Genomic DNA, 19,493 nt, shown 5'->3' on the forward strand with positions numbered 1-19,493 from the left:
TCATTATCATATAATTGTGAAATCCTATAAACACCTCTATCAATCCAACCAAGGACCGTTGCTGCATAATATTTTTTAAGATCCGGGACTCCCGCTCCCCCACAAGACCAGGGCCTGTGCATGAAATGGAGGCGGATTCTGGACCTTTTACCCTCCCAAATAAAGTGAGATAAAATACACTGGAGTTTCATTAAGTAGGAGTCAGGAATGGGGATTGCCACCGTTCGAAACATGTACAATATCAGGGGCAAGGAAATCATTTTGACAATAGCTATTCGGCTTGCCCAAGTCAACATGGGTTTGGAGAATGATGCCAGAAGGGAAGATACCTTATTCAAAAGTGGCAAATAATTAATAGAGTACAAATGAGAGCTCGGGAAAGTAAGAGCAATACCCAAATATGTGACACTGTCTCCTTTCCATTGATAGGGAGAGTCACGGCGGAGGTCCTCCTGTAGGGAGGGGGGCACTACAATAGGCAGGATCTGGGATTTAGTGGGGTTCACCTTGTAATAGGATATTCTCCCAAAAAGTTCCAGGACGTTTGTAGCAGCGTGCAGGGAGGGGCCAGGAGAGGACAACGCTAAAATGACGTCATCCGTGTACAAACCAATTTTGTGTTGTTTGCAGCCAACAGACACATCCTCAATGCGATTATCAGATCTAATATACTCAGCCAGAGGTTCCATCACCAAAGTGAATATGATAGGAGATAGGGGGCAGCCCTGGCGAGTGCCATTAGAGATGAGGAAAAGGTCGGACAGGAACCCTAAGGAGAGCACGCAAGCCGAGGGACAGGAATATAAGGCCAGAATAGTGACTTTGAAAACAGGATCCATACCAAACCTGTCCAAAAGGCTGCCAAGGTAGCTCCAGTGGACTCTGTCAAAGGCTTTTTCAGCATCCAACGTTAACAGTAATGATGGTGCTCTATTCCGCTCAGCCTTTTGGACAAGGTTGATAAACCTGCGAGTTCCATCCGGAGCCTGCCTACCCAAAACAAACCCCACCTGATCAGGTTTAACTAACTCAGGAAGGATTCGCAACAGTCGCTTGGCTACAATTTTGGCATATAATTTAACATCTACATTTAAAAGAGAGATGGGCCTAAAATTGGCCGATATTGTGGGGGGCTTGCCAGGTTTAGGAAGGACAACAATAGTAGTGACGAGCATCTCCTCAGGGAAGATGTGGGGACAAAATCTCCATGAATTTCCTATAGTATGCACCAGAGAAGCCATCCGGGCCGGGGGATTTAAGTAGCTTTAACGCAGAGATGGCTTCTTGAACATCCAGTAGAGTAAAAGGGGTGGCTAAAGACTGGGATAGGGCGGGGGAGAGACACCGAATCCAGGAATTGATTAATCTCCTCCCTAGTGGGCTGGTACGTTCCCGGATCATCCTTAAGGCTGTATAAAGAGCTATAGTAAGAACGGAACTGATCGGCTATATGGTGTGGATCAATTATTTTACCCCCTTGGCTGTTAAGTAAAAAGGGCATGCGAGACTTAGGCCTGGCCTGTTTAATTTTTCTGGCTAGGAAGGCGCTCGCCTTGTTACTATGTACAAACGCCTGGCACTGGAACCTTTTGAAGGCCAAATCCTGCTGATACGCCAGCAAACCCTGCAGCTTGAGTTGAAGATTCCTAACCTTCAACTTCCCTAGAGCGTTCTTTCTTGACGTGTTCGCACGCCTGAATGAGAATCCCCCGCATGTACGCCTTATGGGCATTCCAAAGGATGTGTGGGTCAGTGGCGGTGAGGGCGTTAAGAGAAAAGTACTCTGACAACGCCTTAGTGAGACGTTCACTATGGGAGGGGTGGTCTAAAATGGGTGGTCTCACGAAGCTTCAAAGAGATCGGAGCATGGTCTGACCATGTAATTAGTCCTATAGAGGATGACTCTGACTGCATCAATCCGACCTTGTCAGTCAAGAAAAAGTCTATCCTCGAGTAGGAGGAAGAAGCATGGGAGAAGAAACTATAATCCCTCTCGCTGCCATGTTGGCATCGCCAGACGACATATAGTCCCTGGTCTACCAAGGAGGGAGTCAAAATTGGGGAACATCTGAGCAGATTAGAAGAGTCCAGGGAGTTGTTAACCAAACAATTAAAGTCACCCCCATTTATCAACATTCCGGTAGCAAAGGTCTGCACTTTAGTGAGTATAGACTTCCAGTAGGAAGCATGACCACAGTTGGGGAGGTATACTGTGACCAGAGTATATCGGACATTGTTAATTAAACAGTTAAGGCCCAGATACCGGACCTTAGGATCAGACAGGACCGATTCCAAGTTAAAAGCTACCGAATCTCTGATCGCAATCAGTACCCCTTTGCTCTTGGCTTTACAAGAGGCTTGAAATATGTGGAGGAAAGAGGGATTTGTTAATTTGGGACTCTTATCTAAGTGGAAATGGAAAAAATGCAAAAAAAAAAGAATGTCACAACGGAGACGACGGGCTTCCCTCCAAACTGAGCTCCCGTTAAAGGGACTATTCAGGCCCCTGACATTTAGGGAGGAGACCTGGAGTACCATTGTGAATTACTGGAGAGAGGCAAGCAACTAAACCCACCCTGGGCACCAGGTAAGCAACATTTATGCATGCAGGTCTGCACAATGTAAATGAAACCTTAGTTCTACAGATCACACTGATGTCTTCCATTACTCAATGGTCCAGTTCTGATGCATATCTGTCTATTATAGGTGCCTTCGGAGGTGACATTGGGCCAGCATGGGCATTTTAGTCTGCAGTCACACGGCAAGTTGCACTGCACTGTGTTTTCTCACACCTTTCTTACATAGCCTGAATTTTTGGCAAATTGTGCTACTGTAGGTCTTTTATAGGACTGGACAGGAACCTAGGTTCATCAGTGGGCATTAGGTTTTAATGAAATGGCTGATTAGTAACTATATACTATAAAAGTTACAAAGCTAAGCAAGCAGCAGAGCATTAACTCAGTCTCACCAGCTGAAATACATCCTTGGCTGCAGACTTCCTGCTACCCCCAGCATATTCTTGTGAGAGGTCTTCATCACTGTCACTTTCACATGAGGATCGGCATTGTGGTCCATGCAATAAGTCATCTAGTAGCATATCTTCTGTCTCCGATTCTTGTCGAGTACTCTCAGAGTCCTGATGTGAGACTGTGTAACTTTGAGAACTACAACTTACATTAGATCTGGACCCCTGTTGTATATCAAAAACAAATCAAAATTGATCACCATAAATGTATTTATTTTAATACAGTTTTTATTGGTTTTTTGAAAGCAAGGAACGATCACCATAAATGTAAGATGAAGTGTAACTTATCTATTGGGCTAACGGCTCAGTACCCCAAGTGTAGAGGATAATAAGGATATCAGAGTGATGAATATCTGCACATCTGTTCTGTGGTCTTTATTTAGGTGGATCTGGACGGTGATATGTAATTCTTTAGATGCCCTAGAATCTGTATTTTGGGGTCTGGGTGGTCTCTGTTCTTTGAGGGCCTGGAATATGTATGGAATATGAATTTGTGGGGTCTGGTCTGGGAGGTTTGTTTAGGGGGTCTCTTTTCATAGGGATCATCTTTTTACTTAGGGGTCTCTAACTAAATTGGTGTCTGGTGTGGGAATTCTATTTGACAAGGACTACAAGAATGGGGAGTTCTGCATGTTTGACCTGTAGTTTGTATTGAAGGGGAGTCTTGTCTTGTTGTTCTTTAGGGGGGCTGTGGTCTGCATTGTTCTAATCTAGGGGGTTTACTCTAGGATGTTTGTTTATTTAGTAAATCTCTATTTGATTGGAAGGTCTGGGCTCTTTATTTCTTGGGGTGGATTTTGAGGAGGGCTAGACTGTTTAACCTGTATTTATTTTAGGGGATCTGTATTTTATTAGGGATTCTAGGAAGTGATCTGTATACACTTTTCAGTATGTTAAAGGGGGACACTTTGGTGACTCTAATGCTGTAGGTTGGGGATGTGTCCTATATAAATGGACAAAGGGTAAAGGGAAAAACATTTCGCATGGCGTTCACATCAGATTCTAAAATAATCTTAGTATAATCATCTTTCCTATAGGATATAGGGCACGCCTTTACTATCAATTTCTTTTTCTGAAATTAATCTAAAATTAGAAATGAAGCCCCTTTGCAGAAAGTCCCAATTTAAAAAAAAAAAAAAATGTTTTTGTATATACGGCTGCTAAGCGGACTTATGTTTACTAGGTTAATACAGATGCTGTTCCATCAATCCAGTCTACAGATGGACCTTGTGTGTAGTCAACTCTTATATCTCTTTTTTGCCAACTTCTGAGCTCCGTAAGAGTTGTCAGATGGTCAATACAAGTTAGTGCACAAACATCAAGTGATGCATCTCAGAAGAGACTTCTAAGCCATATTTTCCCTTATAAATCTCAGTTTATCATAATGAGAGAGCAATAAGGGACAAACCCAGGTATGCAAGCTAAAGCACATAGAGAGATCTAAGGGGAGAGACAGATCAAACAGGGTTTATAGCGAATACCCATTGAAGTTAGAGCTTTCAGTTTCACTAGGAATAAGAAAGCAGATCTTGAAAAAAAAAATGCAGAAACCATTCATAACATGCAACTTAAACTCTTCGGGTGCATACATACATCTTTGAAATCATTTTTTAATAAAGTGCATATATTCTGTACACATAGACTTCTAGGTCTCAGTTCATTTCAACTGACCCTAAACCCATGACCACACTCCTTATGTTCACCACAAAATCTCAAAGACAAATCACAGAAGAGTCGGTCAATTCATTTGTATTTTCAATGTTTCACTCTATGCTTGTCTTACAGTGTGTTAGGGAAAGCCACAATGTACCTGACTGAAGACAGATTCGCCCTCTGAGTCCACTGAGCTATCAGATTCTTGGACAGGTTGGTTTCTTGTTATCAATCTTTGTTTTTCCTGCAGAAAATGAAAGGTTCTGATCATTAAAGGTCAAGAGAGATCATTGACTACCTGCAAAATTACCTATTTGTCGAGAAAGAGGTGGGTCCCTTTATATTATTATTTTGGGTACCTTACTTTTATACAGTTATTAGAAGGTCAGCACAGACCTGTGCATCAGCCTCCTCTTTTGTAATGCAGTGGCCATGTTCAGGGGTGCGATTGCTATCTGGTCCATGGAAAGGGCAATTCTAATTAATGGGAGAAAATCACTGCTGATCTTTTTAGAACTGTATATCAGGAAGCTGACAAAAACCAGACACCTAAAGAAGACCTTTCATCACTGTCGCCAACACATTGCATTCTTCAATAGGTGCTGCTCCACTGATCCAGACCAGTTGGAATTTTTTTTTAAGCCCATACCATTCCCAAGTAACCATTTCTGTTAATTTCAGCACAATTATACTCTCTACTGGGCAGTCCTGAGATGGAACTGAAAGTCAGCAAAAACTGTGGTGGTTTAGGGCCTCTTCACACGGCGTAAGTGCTCAGCTCATTCCGAGCCGTACACACGAGCACTTCTAAACACTTCCCATTAACTTCAATGGGAGCGCGCGTAAAGCCGGCTTTATGACTTAAAAACAGAAGTTTTTGAAAGTAAGACTTTGGGGACAGGACTTAGGTCCCATTGATTATAATTGAGGATATTACTACTGCGCTAGTGCAAGAATTTCACCTGGGAAAGGCGATTTTTATATTGTGGGTTGTCTTCATTTACTTTGTGCTTGTAACTAGAGATGAGCGAACAGTAAAATGTTTGAGGTTCGATATTCGTTTCGAGTAGCCGCTCAATATTTGACTACTCGAATCGAATATCGAACCTTATTATAGTCTATGGGGGGAAAATGCTCGTTTCAGGGATAGGCAACGTTCGATCAAATTATACTTACCAAGTACACGAGTGAGGGTTGAGCTGGATCCTCCGAGAAGTCTTCTCCGTGCAGTCTTCTCCTTGCAGCATCTTCCGGCTCGTCATTCACTCTGCCAGGCATCGGGCCTGGGCAGAGCCGACTGCGCATGCCTGCACTACAAGCGGACATGCGCAGTCGGCTCTGCCCAGGCCCGATGCCTGGCAGAGTGAATGAAGAGCCGGAAGACGCTGCGGGGAAGCTGCAAGGAGAAGACTTCTAAAGGTAGGAGAAGAGCCAGCATTGATTGGCCGACTGTATAGCATTTGGCCATTCAATGCTGATTCTGCACCGAACTTTTACATTCGAACAGCGAGTGGTACTCCAATCTTTTCCAAGTTTCAGAATTGCCTTTCTGGATAGCTATAGCATAATTTGTCAGTAAATCAGTCTCTATTACAGCTTTACGTGGCATGTTACTCATGCAGGGAGAAAACCTGGCTGTCTCCTAAGAGAAGAATACATAACTTTTCTATTTTATTTTTCATGTTCTTTAATTGTGATATATGACAGAACAAGGACAAGCAAAATATAGATTTAGGCAACGAGTTGGCCGGTCATATTCAAGGGTTTCCTTCTTCACTTCTATGGGAGTTAGTGACTCAGTCAAGGAAGGTGATTTTGGAATGTCCCTTTAGTAAAAAGAAAAAGGGGGGGTAGTTGTTCCTTCAGCAGAAAGATATTTTATGATATGTAATGCAGGTAATGAAATTTTTATATTACATTTTCTCTTTAAATACAAAAAAGTTGTCTAATACGGGATTAATATGCCTGACAAATCCTCTTTGCTTATCATATAAAATATGGCTCAGATATCACAACAGTCCAGAAAGTATCTTGCTCATTACAATATTTGTTTGCACAGTAATTATAGGGCCATCATTATTTATACAGAAGCATAAATTACTTGCATATTTCAATTTCCTAAGGGAAGAAACATATTAATTTTTCACGACATACCCATTTGGTTCATCAGTTACTTAAAGGGTGATTGAACCTTCCTCACAAAGCAGATTACACATGGAAGATACTTTCACAGTGCACGCTACATTTGACTGAATATTTAATGGAGGCACATAGTTAATTTTCATTGCAAGTCTGAATAACTAGCGCTAATAGCCTGATAGTATCAGACTGAGCTTTTAATGTAGAAAGTGAGCTCCGGCATCTTAAAGGGCATTTCTGTCTTGAAATATGTGTTCTCTATAGCAATATATAGTTAAAAAAAAAACATAATATCAGCAATAAAAATATACTGTTATTTCCTAATATAATGTCAGCTACAAATAGTTCCCCATGATGGAAGCCATGCATATGTCATATGATATGGACATTAAATAGGGCCATTTTTAGTTGTATATCAGTAGGGTTAGGCCCCGTTCACACAGGGAGTGGATTGGCGGATTTTGGTCCTGAGAGTGACGAAGGAAGACGGGCCAAAGTGTGCCTGCCATGACCATTGCGGCTTCCGACAGTTGCAGCTTCCCCCTCCAGAGTAGGCTCAAATGAACAGGCCTACTCCAGAGGGAGCTGCCATGAGGCGGATGCCGGGATTGAATCAGCTGCGGAGTCCGCCTGAAGAAAAGGCATCTCACATCTTTTTTCAGTGAGTGGCAACATGCCGCTCATGGTAAAAAAGTAAGCTAGTGGTCTACCTAGACCTCCATTGTGAGGAGGCAGATTATGACGTGGATTCTGCGCCAAAATCCGCCCCCTCTTGTCCTGTGTGAACGAGCCCTTAAAGTCTACCTTCGATTATAACAATATAATAATCATCAATAAATAATATGATTAGACATGAATAAAAGAAACTTTTGGAATAATAAATGTCTATTAAAGTTGGGTTGCTCTTTTCTTTCCCTTCACAAAGACTATTATCTCTAATAACATCCATATTGCTTGATTCTATACAGAAAGTTAAGTTACTAGATGTAGTAGAGTTAAAAAAGCTATTTAGGTAACCTCAGACATGTGAGGTCTGTATTTATCACAGACAACACCTTACTATGCTCATTTGCGACGACTGTGCTGCCCCTGGTTGATCCGTTATTTCACACTTGGGAACAAAGGACAATACTTTCATCCAATTCAGAGAAGTAACACTCAAAGATTGAAGCTTCTAGACCCAATGCTAAATTTGCAGCAGAGCCTGCTTGCCAATCATATAAATCATCATTTGTAATATTGAGGGTGTTTTACATGGGCATTTGAGTTTTAGATGGGCAACCAATACCCCATCAATTAACTGATCTAGGCAGTTGGTACACAGGGAATAAAGCAGGAAACGGCTCTCTTTTCCTTGTAATGGCCAAACCAGGTACTGCAGCTCACAGTGGCGGATCCAGGGTTTGCGGGGCCCTGGGCAATTGACTTTGGCGGGGCCCTACGCGCAGCGCGCCGCAGCAAATTAGGTCCCGCCCACTTTTATGTTGACTCCGCCCATTATCATTCATTTTTCATGTGATGCCACACAGTATAATCCTCCTACAGTCACCCGTAAATTATGTCCCCCTCCATCTCTCCCATTTTCATATACACCCTTCATCTACCCCTAGTTTCATGTCCCCCCCTCTATCTCTGTCCCCAGTTTCATGCCATTCTCCCCCTTTATCTGCCCACAGTTTCATGTCCCCCCCGTCTCTGCCCCAGTGTCATGCCGTTCTCCCCCCTTCATCTGCCCCAATGTCATGCCATTCTCCCCCCTTCATCTGCCCCAGTGTCATGCCATTCTCCCCCCCTTCATTTGCCCCAGTGTCATGCCATTCTCCCCCCCTTCATCTGCCCCAGTGTCATGCCATCCCCCCCTTCATCTGCCCCAGTGTCATGCCATTCTCCCCCCTTCATCTGCCTCAGTGTCATGCCGTTCTCCCCCCCTTCATTTGCCCCAGTGTCATGCCGTTCTCTCCCCCTTCATTTGCCCCAATGTCATGCCATTCTCGCCCCTTCATCTGCCCCAGTGTCATGCTGTTCTCCCCCCTCCATCCACCCCAGTGTCATGCTATTCTCCCCCCTTCATCTGCCTCAGTGTCATGCCGTTCTCCCCCCTCCATCTGCCTCAGTGTCATGCCGTTCTCCCCCCTCCATCTGCCTCAGTGTCATGCCGTTCTCCCCCCTCCATCTGCCTCAGTGTCATGCCGTTCTCCCCCCTCCATCTGACGCAGTGTCATGCCGTTCTCCCCCCCTCCATCTGCCCCAGTGTCATGCCATTCTCCCCCCTCCATCTGCCCCAGTGTCATGCCGTTCTGGCTTGCGTGTGTAAGCGTGATGTGATGACGTCATCGCGCCTACACACGCAAGCCGGGCCGGAGCTTTAAAGCAGGAGCTGAGTTCACAGCTCCTGCTTTAATCGCGTATGTATTCAGCTCATCGGCGGACGGACGCCAATGAGCTGAAATCGTGACAGGCAAGTGCCGGGGGGCCCCCAGAGGCTCTGTGGGCCCCGGCACTTGCCCGACTATGCCGAAGGCTGACCGGGACCATTTTATTAGGGCCGGGCCGCGGGGCCCCGCTAAGCGCGGGGCCCCGGGCGGTTGCCCGGCTCACCCGGCCCTGGATCCGCCCCTGGCAGCTTAGATCCTATTCATTTGAATGAGAGCTAAGCCGCAGTAACTCAGTTCCACCACTACACACAGAACAGAGCTATCTGCTTCCTTTTCCATTCCCTGTCCATCAACTGTTGAGAATTGATGGAAGTGGTGGGTGTTAGACCCTAGCAGATCTAACATTAGTGACCTAATTTAAGACAGATCAACAATATTTATTACCCTGGATAACCCTGCTAAAAATATACCCCAGAGCATTATTTTTCAGAATACCCTTTTAAAATGATCTGCTATATGCAGCTTAGAAAATGAGCTTCTAAAAAGCACAAAGCAACCATGGTATAGCAAGACTGTTGATTCTTTGCTCAAACCTCTAAGATATACACTCCATATTTCATTAAAATCTAATTATTTTTAATGAGCACTCGTTTTGCATATATAATTCTATTCAGAAAGTGCCCACGGTATCCTCTTAATTTCTGTAAAATTATTTTACTTACTGTGTCAAACAATGAAGTAAATATCCATGCTAAGGTTATTCCATGCTAAGATTACCTAACCTTATGTTTCGGAAGTCTGTGTAACTAGAATGTATTCACACATTTTGACATTGTTTTGCCACAATTTCTAAATATCTTTTGGCACAGTTGCTAATAAAATAGCATTTGTCTCAGACTGTTACAGGACTGGATGAGTGGCAGAGGCCGGATATAAAGGGTTAATCGCTATGAGAAAATGTACAGCGTAGGGATATATTAGAAATAGAGAGGACAATGAGTTGGGCTGACCTTGTCAGAGCAATTACTTGGCATCATCATAAGGTCAGTGGCTTACAATTTAGTGTAAAGATGGTGTTTTTCTTGTTTTGGGGTCAGCTATGCATTAGAAATGATATCTTACAACACTTCCACATGGGCATCAGGGTCAGTAAGAACTGAAGCTATCAGTACCCTTGACTATCAGTGCCCTAACTATTTAGTAATACAGATGTGTTTTACACAATGATATTTTAGGGGTTTGCTTAATTGTAGCCGTCATCGGTAACACATATTTAGTGGCAGTCTAGTGGTGGCTGCAATATGGGAACATTTTGTCATTATAAGTCTAAGCAGGGTATTTGGAAAAGATCCAATAGATGTAAATTGTAAGCCCTCGCGGGCAGGGCCCTCTACCCCGCTGTGCCAGTTGGGCATTGTTAGTGTTATATCTACCTGTATATTTTGTTTACTGTATGTAACCCCCAAATGTAAAGCACCATGGAATTAATGGTGCTATATAAATAAATAAATAATAATAACAATAATAATAATAATAATAATAATAATAATAATAATAATATTAATAAAATATAGGGGCAACATGGTGGCTCAGTGGTTAGCACTGCAGCCTTGCAGTGGTGGAGTCCTGGGTTTGAATCTTGCCAGGAACAACATCTGTAAGGAGTTCGTATGTTCTCCCCATATTTGTGTGGATTTCCTCCCATTCTACAAAGACATACTGATAGATAAAAAAGTACATTTTAATCCCTATATGGGGCTCACAATCTACAAAAAAAAGATATAAAATATAAATTAAAGGTGTTGTCTCATAAAAACAACTTCTGTCTATAAACCTTATTAGGGCATATGGACACAAGGATTGTTCCCCTGTTTTCAACACCCTATCAATAAGCTACAACAATGAGCCTTTCTAGTCTGGCAAACTCAATCCGCCCTTGCTTTACATGAATGGCTACCTTAAAATGTAATACTACATTTCCACTGCATGAGATATGCTTGGCTGGCTGGTTTTTGCATGGCTGGTGGTTTTGCTCATCAAACTATACAATGGATCGTGAAAATACATGGTTGTGTGTATGGGGCCATGGAAATGAATGGGTTAGTGTGCTAAATGTGAAAAACATGGCTAGCACACTGACTGTGCACACAGTTGTGTGCATGAGGCGTCAGAGCAAAATACCCATAGCAATCTGACATGTTGTATAATGCGTGAATTGTATCATTTGCAACATTTCATCCACAAAGAACATACAAATGTGTAAGAAAATCATCCAAGCTAATGAATACAGGATCCCACTGTGTATTTAGGAACAGTGGATTTCAATTCATCACCCCATGAGCTAAACATAGGCAAAAAAGACTATACATTATCTTTGTATGAAAAAAAAAAAACTTAAAGGATTCGACAAGATGAGGCATACTGAATCAATTACTTAGTTTCACGTAAAGTAATGTTAACCTGAGAACTATGATGAACACATGAGTTCAGTTTCCTCCGGGTCAACGTGCATCCATTATCACTCGATGCCCCATCTATTCTCTGCAGGGATGAGAATTCATTCCTTGATTTCACTTCTTCCTCGCTTGTCAAATCTTCTGACAATCTTTTGTGGTCTTGTCTTATTCCAAACTTGCGAAACTAGATGAGATGTTAATAGCTCAACTCATTACAGGTAAGTAATGCATCACAATGGTTCAGTCTGGCGTCTCGCAAACAAGAGTCAGTCAATAAGATAAAACATCAAACAGGGATAACGGAGGTTTCAGTAATACATCCACTGAACAGAATGCATTGAAAATCCAAAATCTCAGGTTATTTACTGATAAGCACATAAAGAAGAAGTAATCCCTGTAGCCCGTGAATACTGTGAATGCCATAAATGAGGGAACAACTGTCATGAATAATTTATTATTTTGAGCAGAATCAGATCATCTACAAGGACTTATAAAAGTAAGTTTCAGGGGCATTTAATGGAAGATGGATCTTCAAGACCATAAAAAAGAAATGAGAATATAGAAGATTACAATATTTCTTTGCCTTTGGATTTCCATGCATAATTATATATATATACATACACAGGCGTAAATAGACACTGTTGCAGAATTTTGGACATCCCTAAGGCCGGGGCTCCACGTAACGTAAGTGGAACAATTTGGCTGCAACGAAAATGCCACAGCAAAAAATGCAGCGTTTTTACATTAACTGCAATGTGGATGGGATTCTGGCTAATCCTATCCACACATTGAAGAAAATAATACACAGCGGAAATGCTGCGATTTGAAACACATTTGCATTTTTGAAAATCGCAGCATGTCAATTATACCTATGGAAATGCTGGTGGTTTACATATAGGTGTAAGTGAAGAAGAAAGTCTGCAGAGGAAAACTGCGGACTTTGTGAAAAGCGCTGCGAGAAAAGAATGTGATGCATTACTGCTGGATTTCACGCAGCGCTTTTTGACTGTGGCACACTACATGAGGCCTTAGCCTTAAAAGGTTATTTTCATCTTGGCTTTTAAGGCTTTATCTACAGGATATGTCCTAATTTAATTTGGTGGTAGACAAATTTGGATAAATGTTGTGATGTTTAAGGCTGGGTTCACAAACATAGCACATTTATTCCGTAATTTTAATTGCAGTATTTGTGCCAAAATTATACAACAAAGTATCATTTCACATTAAAGGGTTTCAACAGACCTCATGCACCTCAACCTCACCTCAGACCTCAACCAGTTATCTGCTGCGGATTTGTAGCACTGATTTTTCCAATTGCAGTATTAAATCCACAGCAGAATCCACAAAAAAATCTGTTTAACACATAGATTTCATTGAAGATTTTAGACTTCCGGATATACCTTTTGTTTGTAAATCTTCCTAGCCGTTTTTGAATTGGCCCACTTTTATTGATATGCTACTTAGCCAACAACGAGCAACAGAAGTTCAGTGAGCACTGTGTGATGTGTGTACACAGGGGGAGGTCAGAGCAGGGAAACTGCTGCTGCTGACTCCTCATCAGCCTCCCTGCTCTCATCTCCCCCCTGTGTACACACAGCACACAGTGCTTACTGAACTTCCAGTGCTTGTTTCTGGCTAATTAGCATAGCAATAAAAGCGGGCTAATTCAAAAACGGCTGAGAGGATTTACAAACAAAAGGTATGTCTTGAATAGCCTTTCTAAAGTCTATTCAAATATATACTTAGTTAAAAATGAGTTTTCCCAATGACAGAATCCCTTTAAGGTTAGTTCCACAGTTGTCTTTAGTAGGACCATCCAACCACTGATGGAACGTGTCAACATGGCTCAACTCTTTGCTCTCAGAGGAGATTAGCCAAAACCAGCAGAGGTGTCTGGCATAGGCTTATTTCCCTCTCCCCTTTGAAAACACATGAATGTTTGCCAGGCCAAGGAACTTCATGTATGGGAGAAGTCGGGAAGAATGGTTGTTGGAACAAGTCAGCCAACAGCTATATAAAGTATATTGGCACCTTTCGGTTGTTGAGCTGGCGTTAAACAGTCATGGACTTTCCTAAGTAGATGACTGAGCATATGCAAATACAGATAATTAGTCACAAAGCAGGAAAGTAATGTGAGATCATACTGTATAGAAATGCTTCCTGCTCGCAAGAAAACACCTGGAAGCCTCAGAGAAATCTTTTATTTCAGGAACTCCTTGTAAACTTGTCACAAACACAAAAAATCACTGCCAAGCATCTTTTGGCTGTTTCAGGGCCGATGCTGAAAAGTGGCCAGCCATCATATGATCTGCATGTTATTATGTTGTTCACAAAACTAGATCTAATTTAACTTGAGAATCTGTATAGGGCTAAGGCCCCACATTTTGGAAAAGCTGCTTTTTGTGTTGCAGATTTGGTGCATTTTTATGATCCAAAGCCAGGACTAAATTGAGCATTAGGGAGACGTACAATAGCTCACTACGGTATATGTTTCCCATTCCTTGTAGCAGCTCTTGGCATTGGTTCAAAAAAACACAGCAAAATCTGCAATAAAAATGCTGTGTTTTCGTAACAATTTTCAACAATTTTACAATATATTAGTATATACAATAGTAAGACAGAAAAGCTTTGGAGAATATATACCTAAACAGAAAACACCAGTGTTTCTGTAGGTATAATTGACATGCTGCGATTTACAAAAAAACAAGTTTTTTGGAAATTGCAGCATTTCCGCTGTGGATTTTTTTTCTACAATGTGTGGATGGAATAAGCCAGAATCCCTCCACTTTGCAGATAATGTAAGATGCATCTTTTTTTTACTGCAGCATTCCCACACATGGGGCCCTAACCTGAAGGAACTTTTCTGGTATTCGTTCACAATCAATTTGCATGACTGCTGTGCATAGAGAAATAATTTATAGAACGTAGAAATAATATTGGAGCTGGTACATACCTGCTTCTTCCCTTCTGGTATTCTACATTTGCATGCTGAACGATTGGATTCTGGAATGCAGCAATCTGCTTCTCTCCATCCATTAATCTCACCGTGAGAGTCATGGTATGACGTGTAGGTTTTCTTGGGAGGAGTTTTCCTTTTAACGCTAAGTGAAACACGGAATATGCGTGAAGTCCATTCTTAAAATAAATTATGAAACTAATGTTTAGTCTGAAAATATTTACTAACTTTTTACTTCTAGAAACTTCTATAGATCGGCTACAGCCAGAGATACATATATATGATATATTCTGTGGTCATGTATTCTGAAGATTTTTATGCAGCAGATATTAGAAAATGGCTTATCGTTATGGTAAAATAGGGGTAAATAACATCAAAGAAGACGAACTAAGAGGGGCCACACGGTGGCTCAGTGGTTAGCACTGCAGCCTTGCAGCGCTGGAGTCCTGGTGTTCAAATCCCGCCAAGGGCAGAAAACCATCGGCAAGGAGTTTGTATGTTCTCCCCGTGTTTGCATGGATTTCCATCCATCCATTCCATCCATGTTCCAAAAAAAAGACATACTGATAGGGAAAAAATGTACATTGTGAGCTCTATGTGGGGTTCACAATCTACATTATAAAAAAAAAAAAAGAAGACGAACTAATGAAATGTCTCCATGTGCAGTTGCATACTTCCCAACCGTCCCGATTTCCGCGGGACATTCACGATTTCGGTGACGTGTCCCGCGGTCCCGGTTGGAGGGAGGTATGTCCCGATTTCAACTCAGAGCTTCTGAGTTGAATACATACGCGACTAAAGCAAGGAGCTGTCACAGCTCAGCTCCTTGCTTTGCCGCTGCACTCCGGCTAGTGGCTGTGTAGATGCGATGTGATGACGTCACATCGCACCTACAACTGTGTTAACGAGAATGCAGAGAGAGCGGCGGGGGAGCGAGGAAAAGGTGAGTTTAAGTGGTTTTTGTGTGTAGACATTGAGGTGGAACATGAAACTGGGGGCAGATGAAGGAGAGGACGGCATGTCACTGGGGGCAGAGATGGGGGGACATGAATCTGGAGGAAGAGATGGGGGGACATGAATCTGGAGGAAGAGATGGGGGGACATGAATCTGGAGGAAGAGATGGGGGGACATGAATCTGGAGGAAGAGATGGGGGACATGAATCTGGAGGAAGAGATGGGGGACATGAATCTGGGGGAAGAGATGGGGGACATGAATCTGGGGGAAGAGATGGGGGGGGACATGAATCTGGGGGAAGAGATGGGGGGGACATGAATCTGGGGGAAGAGATGGGGGGGACATGAATCTGGGGGAAGAGATGGGGGGGACATGAATCTGGGGGAAGAGATGGGGGGGACATGAATCTGGGGGAAGAGATGGGGGGGACATGAATCTGGGGGAAGAGATGGGGGGGACATGAATCTGGGGGAAGAGATGGGGGGGACATGAATCTGGGGGAAGAGATGGGGGAACATGAATCTGGGGGAAGAGATGGGGGGGACATGAATCTGGGGGAAGAGATGGGGGGGACATGAATCTGGGGGCAGAGATGGGGGGGACATGAATCTGGGGGCAGAGATGGGGGGACATGAATCTGGGGGCAGAGAGGGGGGCATGAATCTGGGGGCAGAGAGGGGAGGGCATGAATCTGGGGGCAGAGAGGGGGGCATGAATCTGGGGGCAGAGATGTGGGGACATGAATCTGGGGGCAGAGATGGGGGACATGAATCTGGAGGAAGAGATGGGGGACATGAATCTGGAGGAAGAGATGGGGGACATGAATCTGGGGGAAGAGATGGGGGGGACATGAATCTGGGGGAAGAGATGGGGGGACATGAATCTGGGGGAAGAGATGGGGGGACATGAATCTGGGGGCAGAGATGGGGGACATGAATCTGGGGGCAGAGATGGGGGGACATGAATCTGGGGCAGAGATGCAGAGATGGGGGGGACATGAATCTGGGGCAGAGATGAGGGACATGAATCTGGGGCAAAGATGTGGGGACATTAATCTGTGGGCAGAGATGAGGGGGACATGAATCTGGGGGCAGAGATGGGGGGACATGAATCTGGGGGCAGAGATGGGGGGACATGAATCTGGGGGCAGAGATGGGGGGACATGAATCTGGGGGCAGAGAGGGGGGCATGAATCTGGGGGCAGAGAGGGGAGGGCATGAATCTGGGGGCAGAGATGTGGGGACATGAATCTGGGGGCAGAGATGGGGGGACATGAATCTGGGGGCAGAGATGGGGGGTCATGAATCTGGGGGCAGAGATGGGGGGACATGAATCTGGGGGCAGAGATGTGGGGACATTAATCTGTGGGCAGAGATGAGGGGGACATGAATCTGGGGGCAGAGATGGGGGGACATGAATCTGGGGGCAGAGATGGGGGGCATGAATCTGGGGGCAGAGATGGAGGGGACCTGAATCTGGGGGTAGAGAGGGGGGCATGGATCTGGGGGCAGAGATGGAGGGGACCTGAATCTGGGGGCAGAGATGGAGGGGACCTGAATCTGGGGACAGAGATGGAGGGGACCTGAATCTGGGGGAAGAGATGGGGGGACATGAAACTGGGGGCAGATGAAGGGTGTATATGAAACTGGGGGAGAGATAGAGGGGGGACATATAATTTACGGGTGACTGTAGGAGGATTATACTTTGTGGGGGCACATGGAAAATTAATAAGAATGGGCGGAGTCAACATAAAACATTTTTTCCCTCTTTCTGTTCTTCAAAAGTTGGGAGATATGCAGTTGTGTACTGTCTATGTGCATGTGTTTTGTTTGTACACTGCAGCTTTTAAGCATTTTATGATACATTTAGGCTTAGTTCAGACAGGGTTTTTCAGTCCGGAATTTGACGCAGAGGCTGCCTCAGATGCCAGACCAAAAAAACGGTAGCTTTGGATTAGGCCCAAACAAATGGGCCTAGTTGGCAGGGAGTGTCTTCAGGCAGGCGTCTGCAGCAGAATCTACGTGTGAACTGATCCTAACATGATTCTCTCTGACTGTGATGACACTTGCTGCAGTGTTTTGTGCCATTGTCACCTTAAGTATTTCATTGCTGAGTCATTGCGCTTTCTTTGATCTTGTATCGGTAATCAAGATATGAGTATATCAGTATGTGACCTGTGGTGGCCTGACACTGGGACCCCCACAGATAATACCCTCTAGGGGCAGCAGCCATTGAGCAGCCCAGTTCCATGAGAAGTGCAGCTCCGCTCCTATTTCTTGAATACGACCTATTACTTGTATAGGAGCGGTGCTGCATGCACTCCATGTCCACTAGCAGTTTAAGCACCAGGAGGCTTCTACAATAACTAAGCTGTATACCGTTTGGATATATAGGACCCCCACAAATCACATTCTGATAAAAATGGATTTGGGACCGGGAAAACCCTTTAAGGCTTAAACAGGCTGGTCGCTAAATGGTTCATTTTTATATGTATATTTAAATATATATATATTTATTTATTATTTATTTATAATATATATATATATATATATATATATATATATATATATATATATATATTTATATATATAAAACTTTCTTTTTTTTATCCTGCAGTATTGGGATATAATACTACAGTCTATTTGGAAAATCAGTATATTGAGAACTCAATAGTAACATAGCTATGTCAGGCATGGGGGGCTTTTAGACGGTTCTCGGCTGCCATGGCAACAGAATGGTTCCTGCAATCTCACTGCAGGGGAGCCATTTTGCTGCGGGAACTGAAAGTGAAACTAACTTTTCAGATTCCATAGTCACATCTGACACTGCTGCTGTGTCTCTGTCACTTAGAAAGGCTCCTGTTTGGCTGCCATCTTTAAAATGCTGACTACTGCTGTAAATATATGGCTGACGTCATATATCTGATCCTGTGTCAAGCAGAACTGAAAATCAGAACTTGTGTGTCATAAGAGCAGAAAATGGAGAGTTAGGAAGGAGCAGTCACATAAGAGACGACAACAATAGCCTATCATGGATTGCAGTAGTTTTCTTCATTTAATTGGAAAAAAAAAAAAAGTGTTGTGTGCTACTTTTTGTCCGCAAATATGAAGGAATCTGTGACCGAGGATCCAAACAGATGTGACTGGAGCCTCAAATATCAGTACAGGCATTTTACATTTGTAAATCATACAGTATAGCAATGGTTCTTCTCCTAAAGTGGTGAACACATACAATAAAGGGGACCTATACAGGAGTAATATACGGGCCTCTGTAGACTGGAGAAGCTAGTATTTTTAAGGTACCAGTGGTTCACTTTTTCCTGTAGCTGTGACAGAAGTCAAACAGAAGAATACAAATGGCCCAACCAAAAACAATCTGGAGATCTCGTAGAGAGAATAGTTCACGTAAAGGGGTTTTCTGGGCAAACATTATTTTTTTCAGATAAGGTCTGTTAGTGCTATTAATTATTACTTGCACCCAAATAACTTTAGAAGTATTTTGAGTGATTTCTGTGTTTCTCTGGGAGCTCCTGGTATCCACTGCATTTGTTTAGATGGTGTAACTAAATGTGCTTCTATCCTACAGCTACCATAATGCTTTGATTGCTCCCCCTCCCTCTCTCACTCACTCTCTTTCACCCTCTCCCTGTCTCTCTAGCTAGTCTGCCCACTACTATCCATTCCCAATTAACCAACTCAGCCAACCCACGTGACATCACAGCTCAGCTCTTAATCAGAAGCAAGAGAAGCTAGGTCAGTGTGGGGTGCCAGCTTCCCAGGTACTATAGCATGTGCGTGGAGAGCTGGCACACAGAAGAAGAGGAGGCGGCCTTCCCTGGATGATGTGGCAAGCTCCAGATCCTGGAGATGGTAAGTACAATGGCGTTAAGGGGGATGAGGCCTTTACACTGACATAACGGGTTAGTATCTGGAT

At 43.4% G+C, this 19,493-nt stretch overlaps 1 protein-coding gene across 2 annotated transcripts in view; it reads right to left on the minus strand.

The window, feature by feature from the left end:
• PHTF1 (putative homeodomain transcription factor 1) overlaps positions 1-19,493 on the minus strand; it is a 115,733-nt gene that overhangs the window by 54,020 nt on the left and 42,220 nt on the right. Inside the window, exons 8-11 of one of the 2 annotated variants that reach the window (XM_075264084.1) lie at positions 14,602-14,749; positions 11,653-11,832; positions 4,836-4,922; positions 2,969-3,190 (exon numbers count right to left, since the gene is read on the minus strand). In XM_075264084.1, the coding sequence (XP_075120185.1) occupies positions 2,969-3,190; positions 4,836-4,922; positions 11,653-11,832; positions 14,602-14,749 (637 nt within the window). The remainder of the gene's footprint in view (positions 1-2,968; positions 3,191-4,835; positions 4,923-11,652; positions 11,833-14,601; positions 14,750-19,493) is intronic. The other variant, XM_075264085.1, reaches the window with a different exon arrangement.

Source organism: Leptodactylus fuscus, chromosome 2 (genome assembly GCF_031893055.1).
Source record: "Leptodactylus fuscus isolate aLepFus1 chromosome 2, aLepFus1.hap2, whole genome shotgun sequence".
NCBI lineage: Eukaryota > Metazoa > Chordata > Amphibia > Anura > Leptodactylidae > Leptodactylus > Leptodactylus fuscus.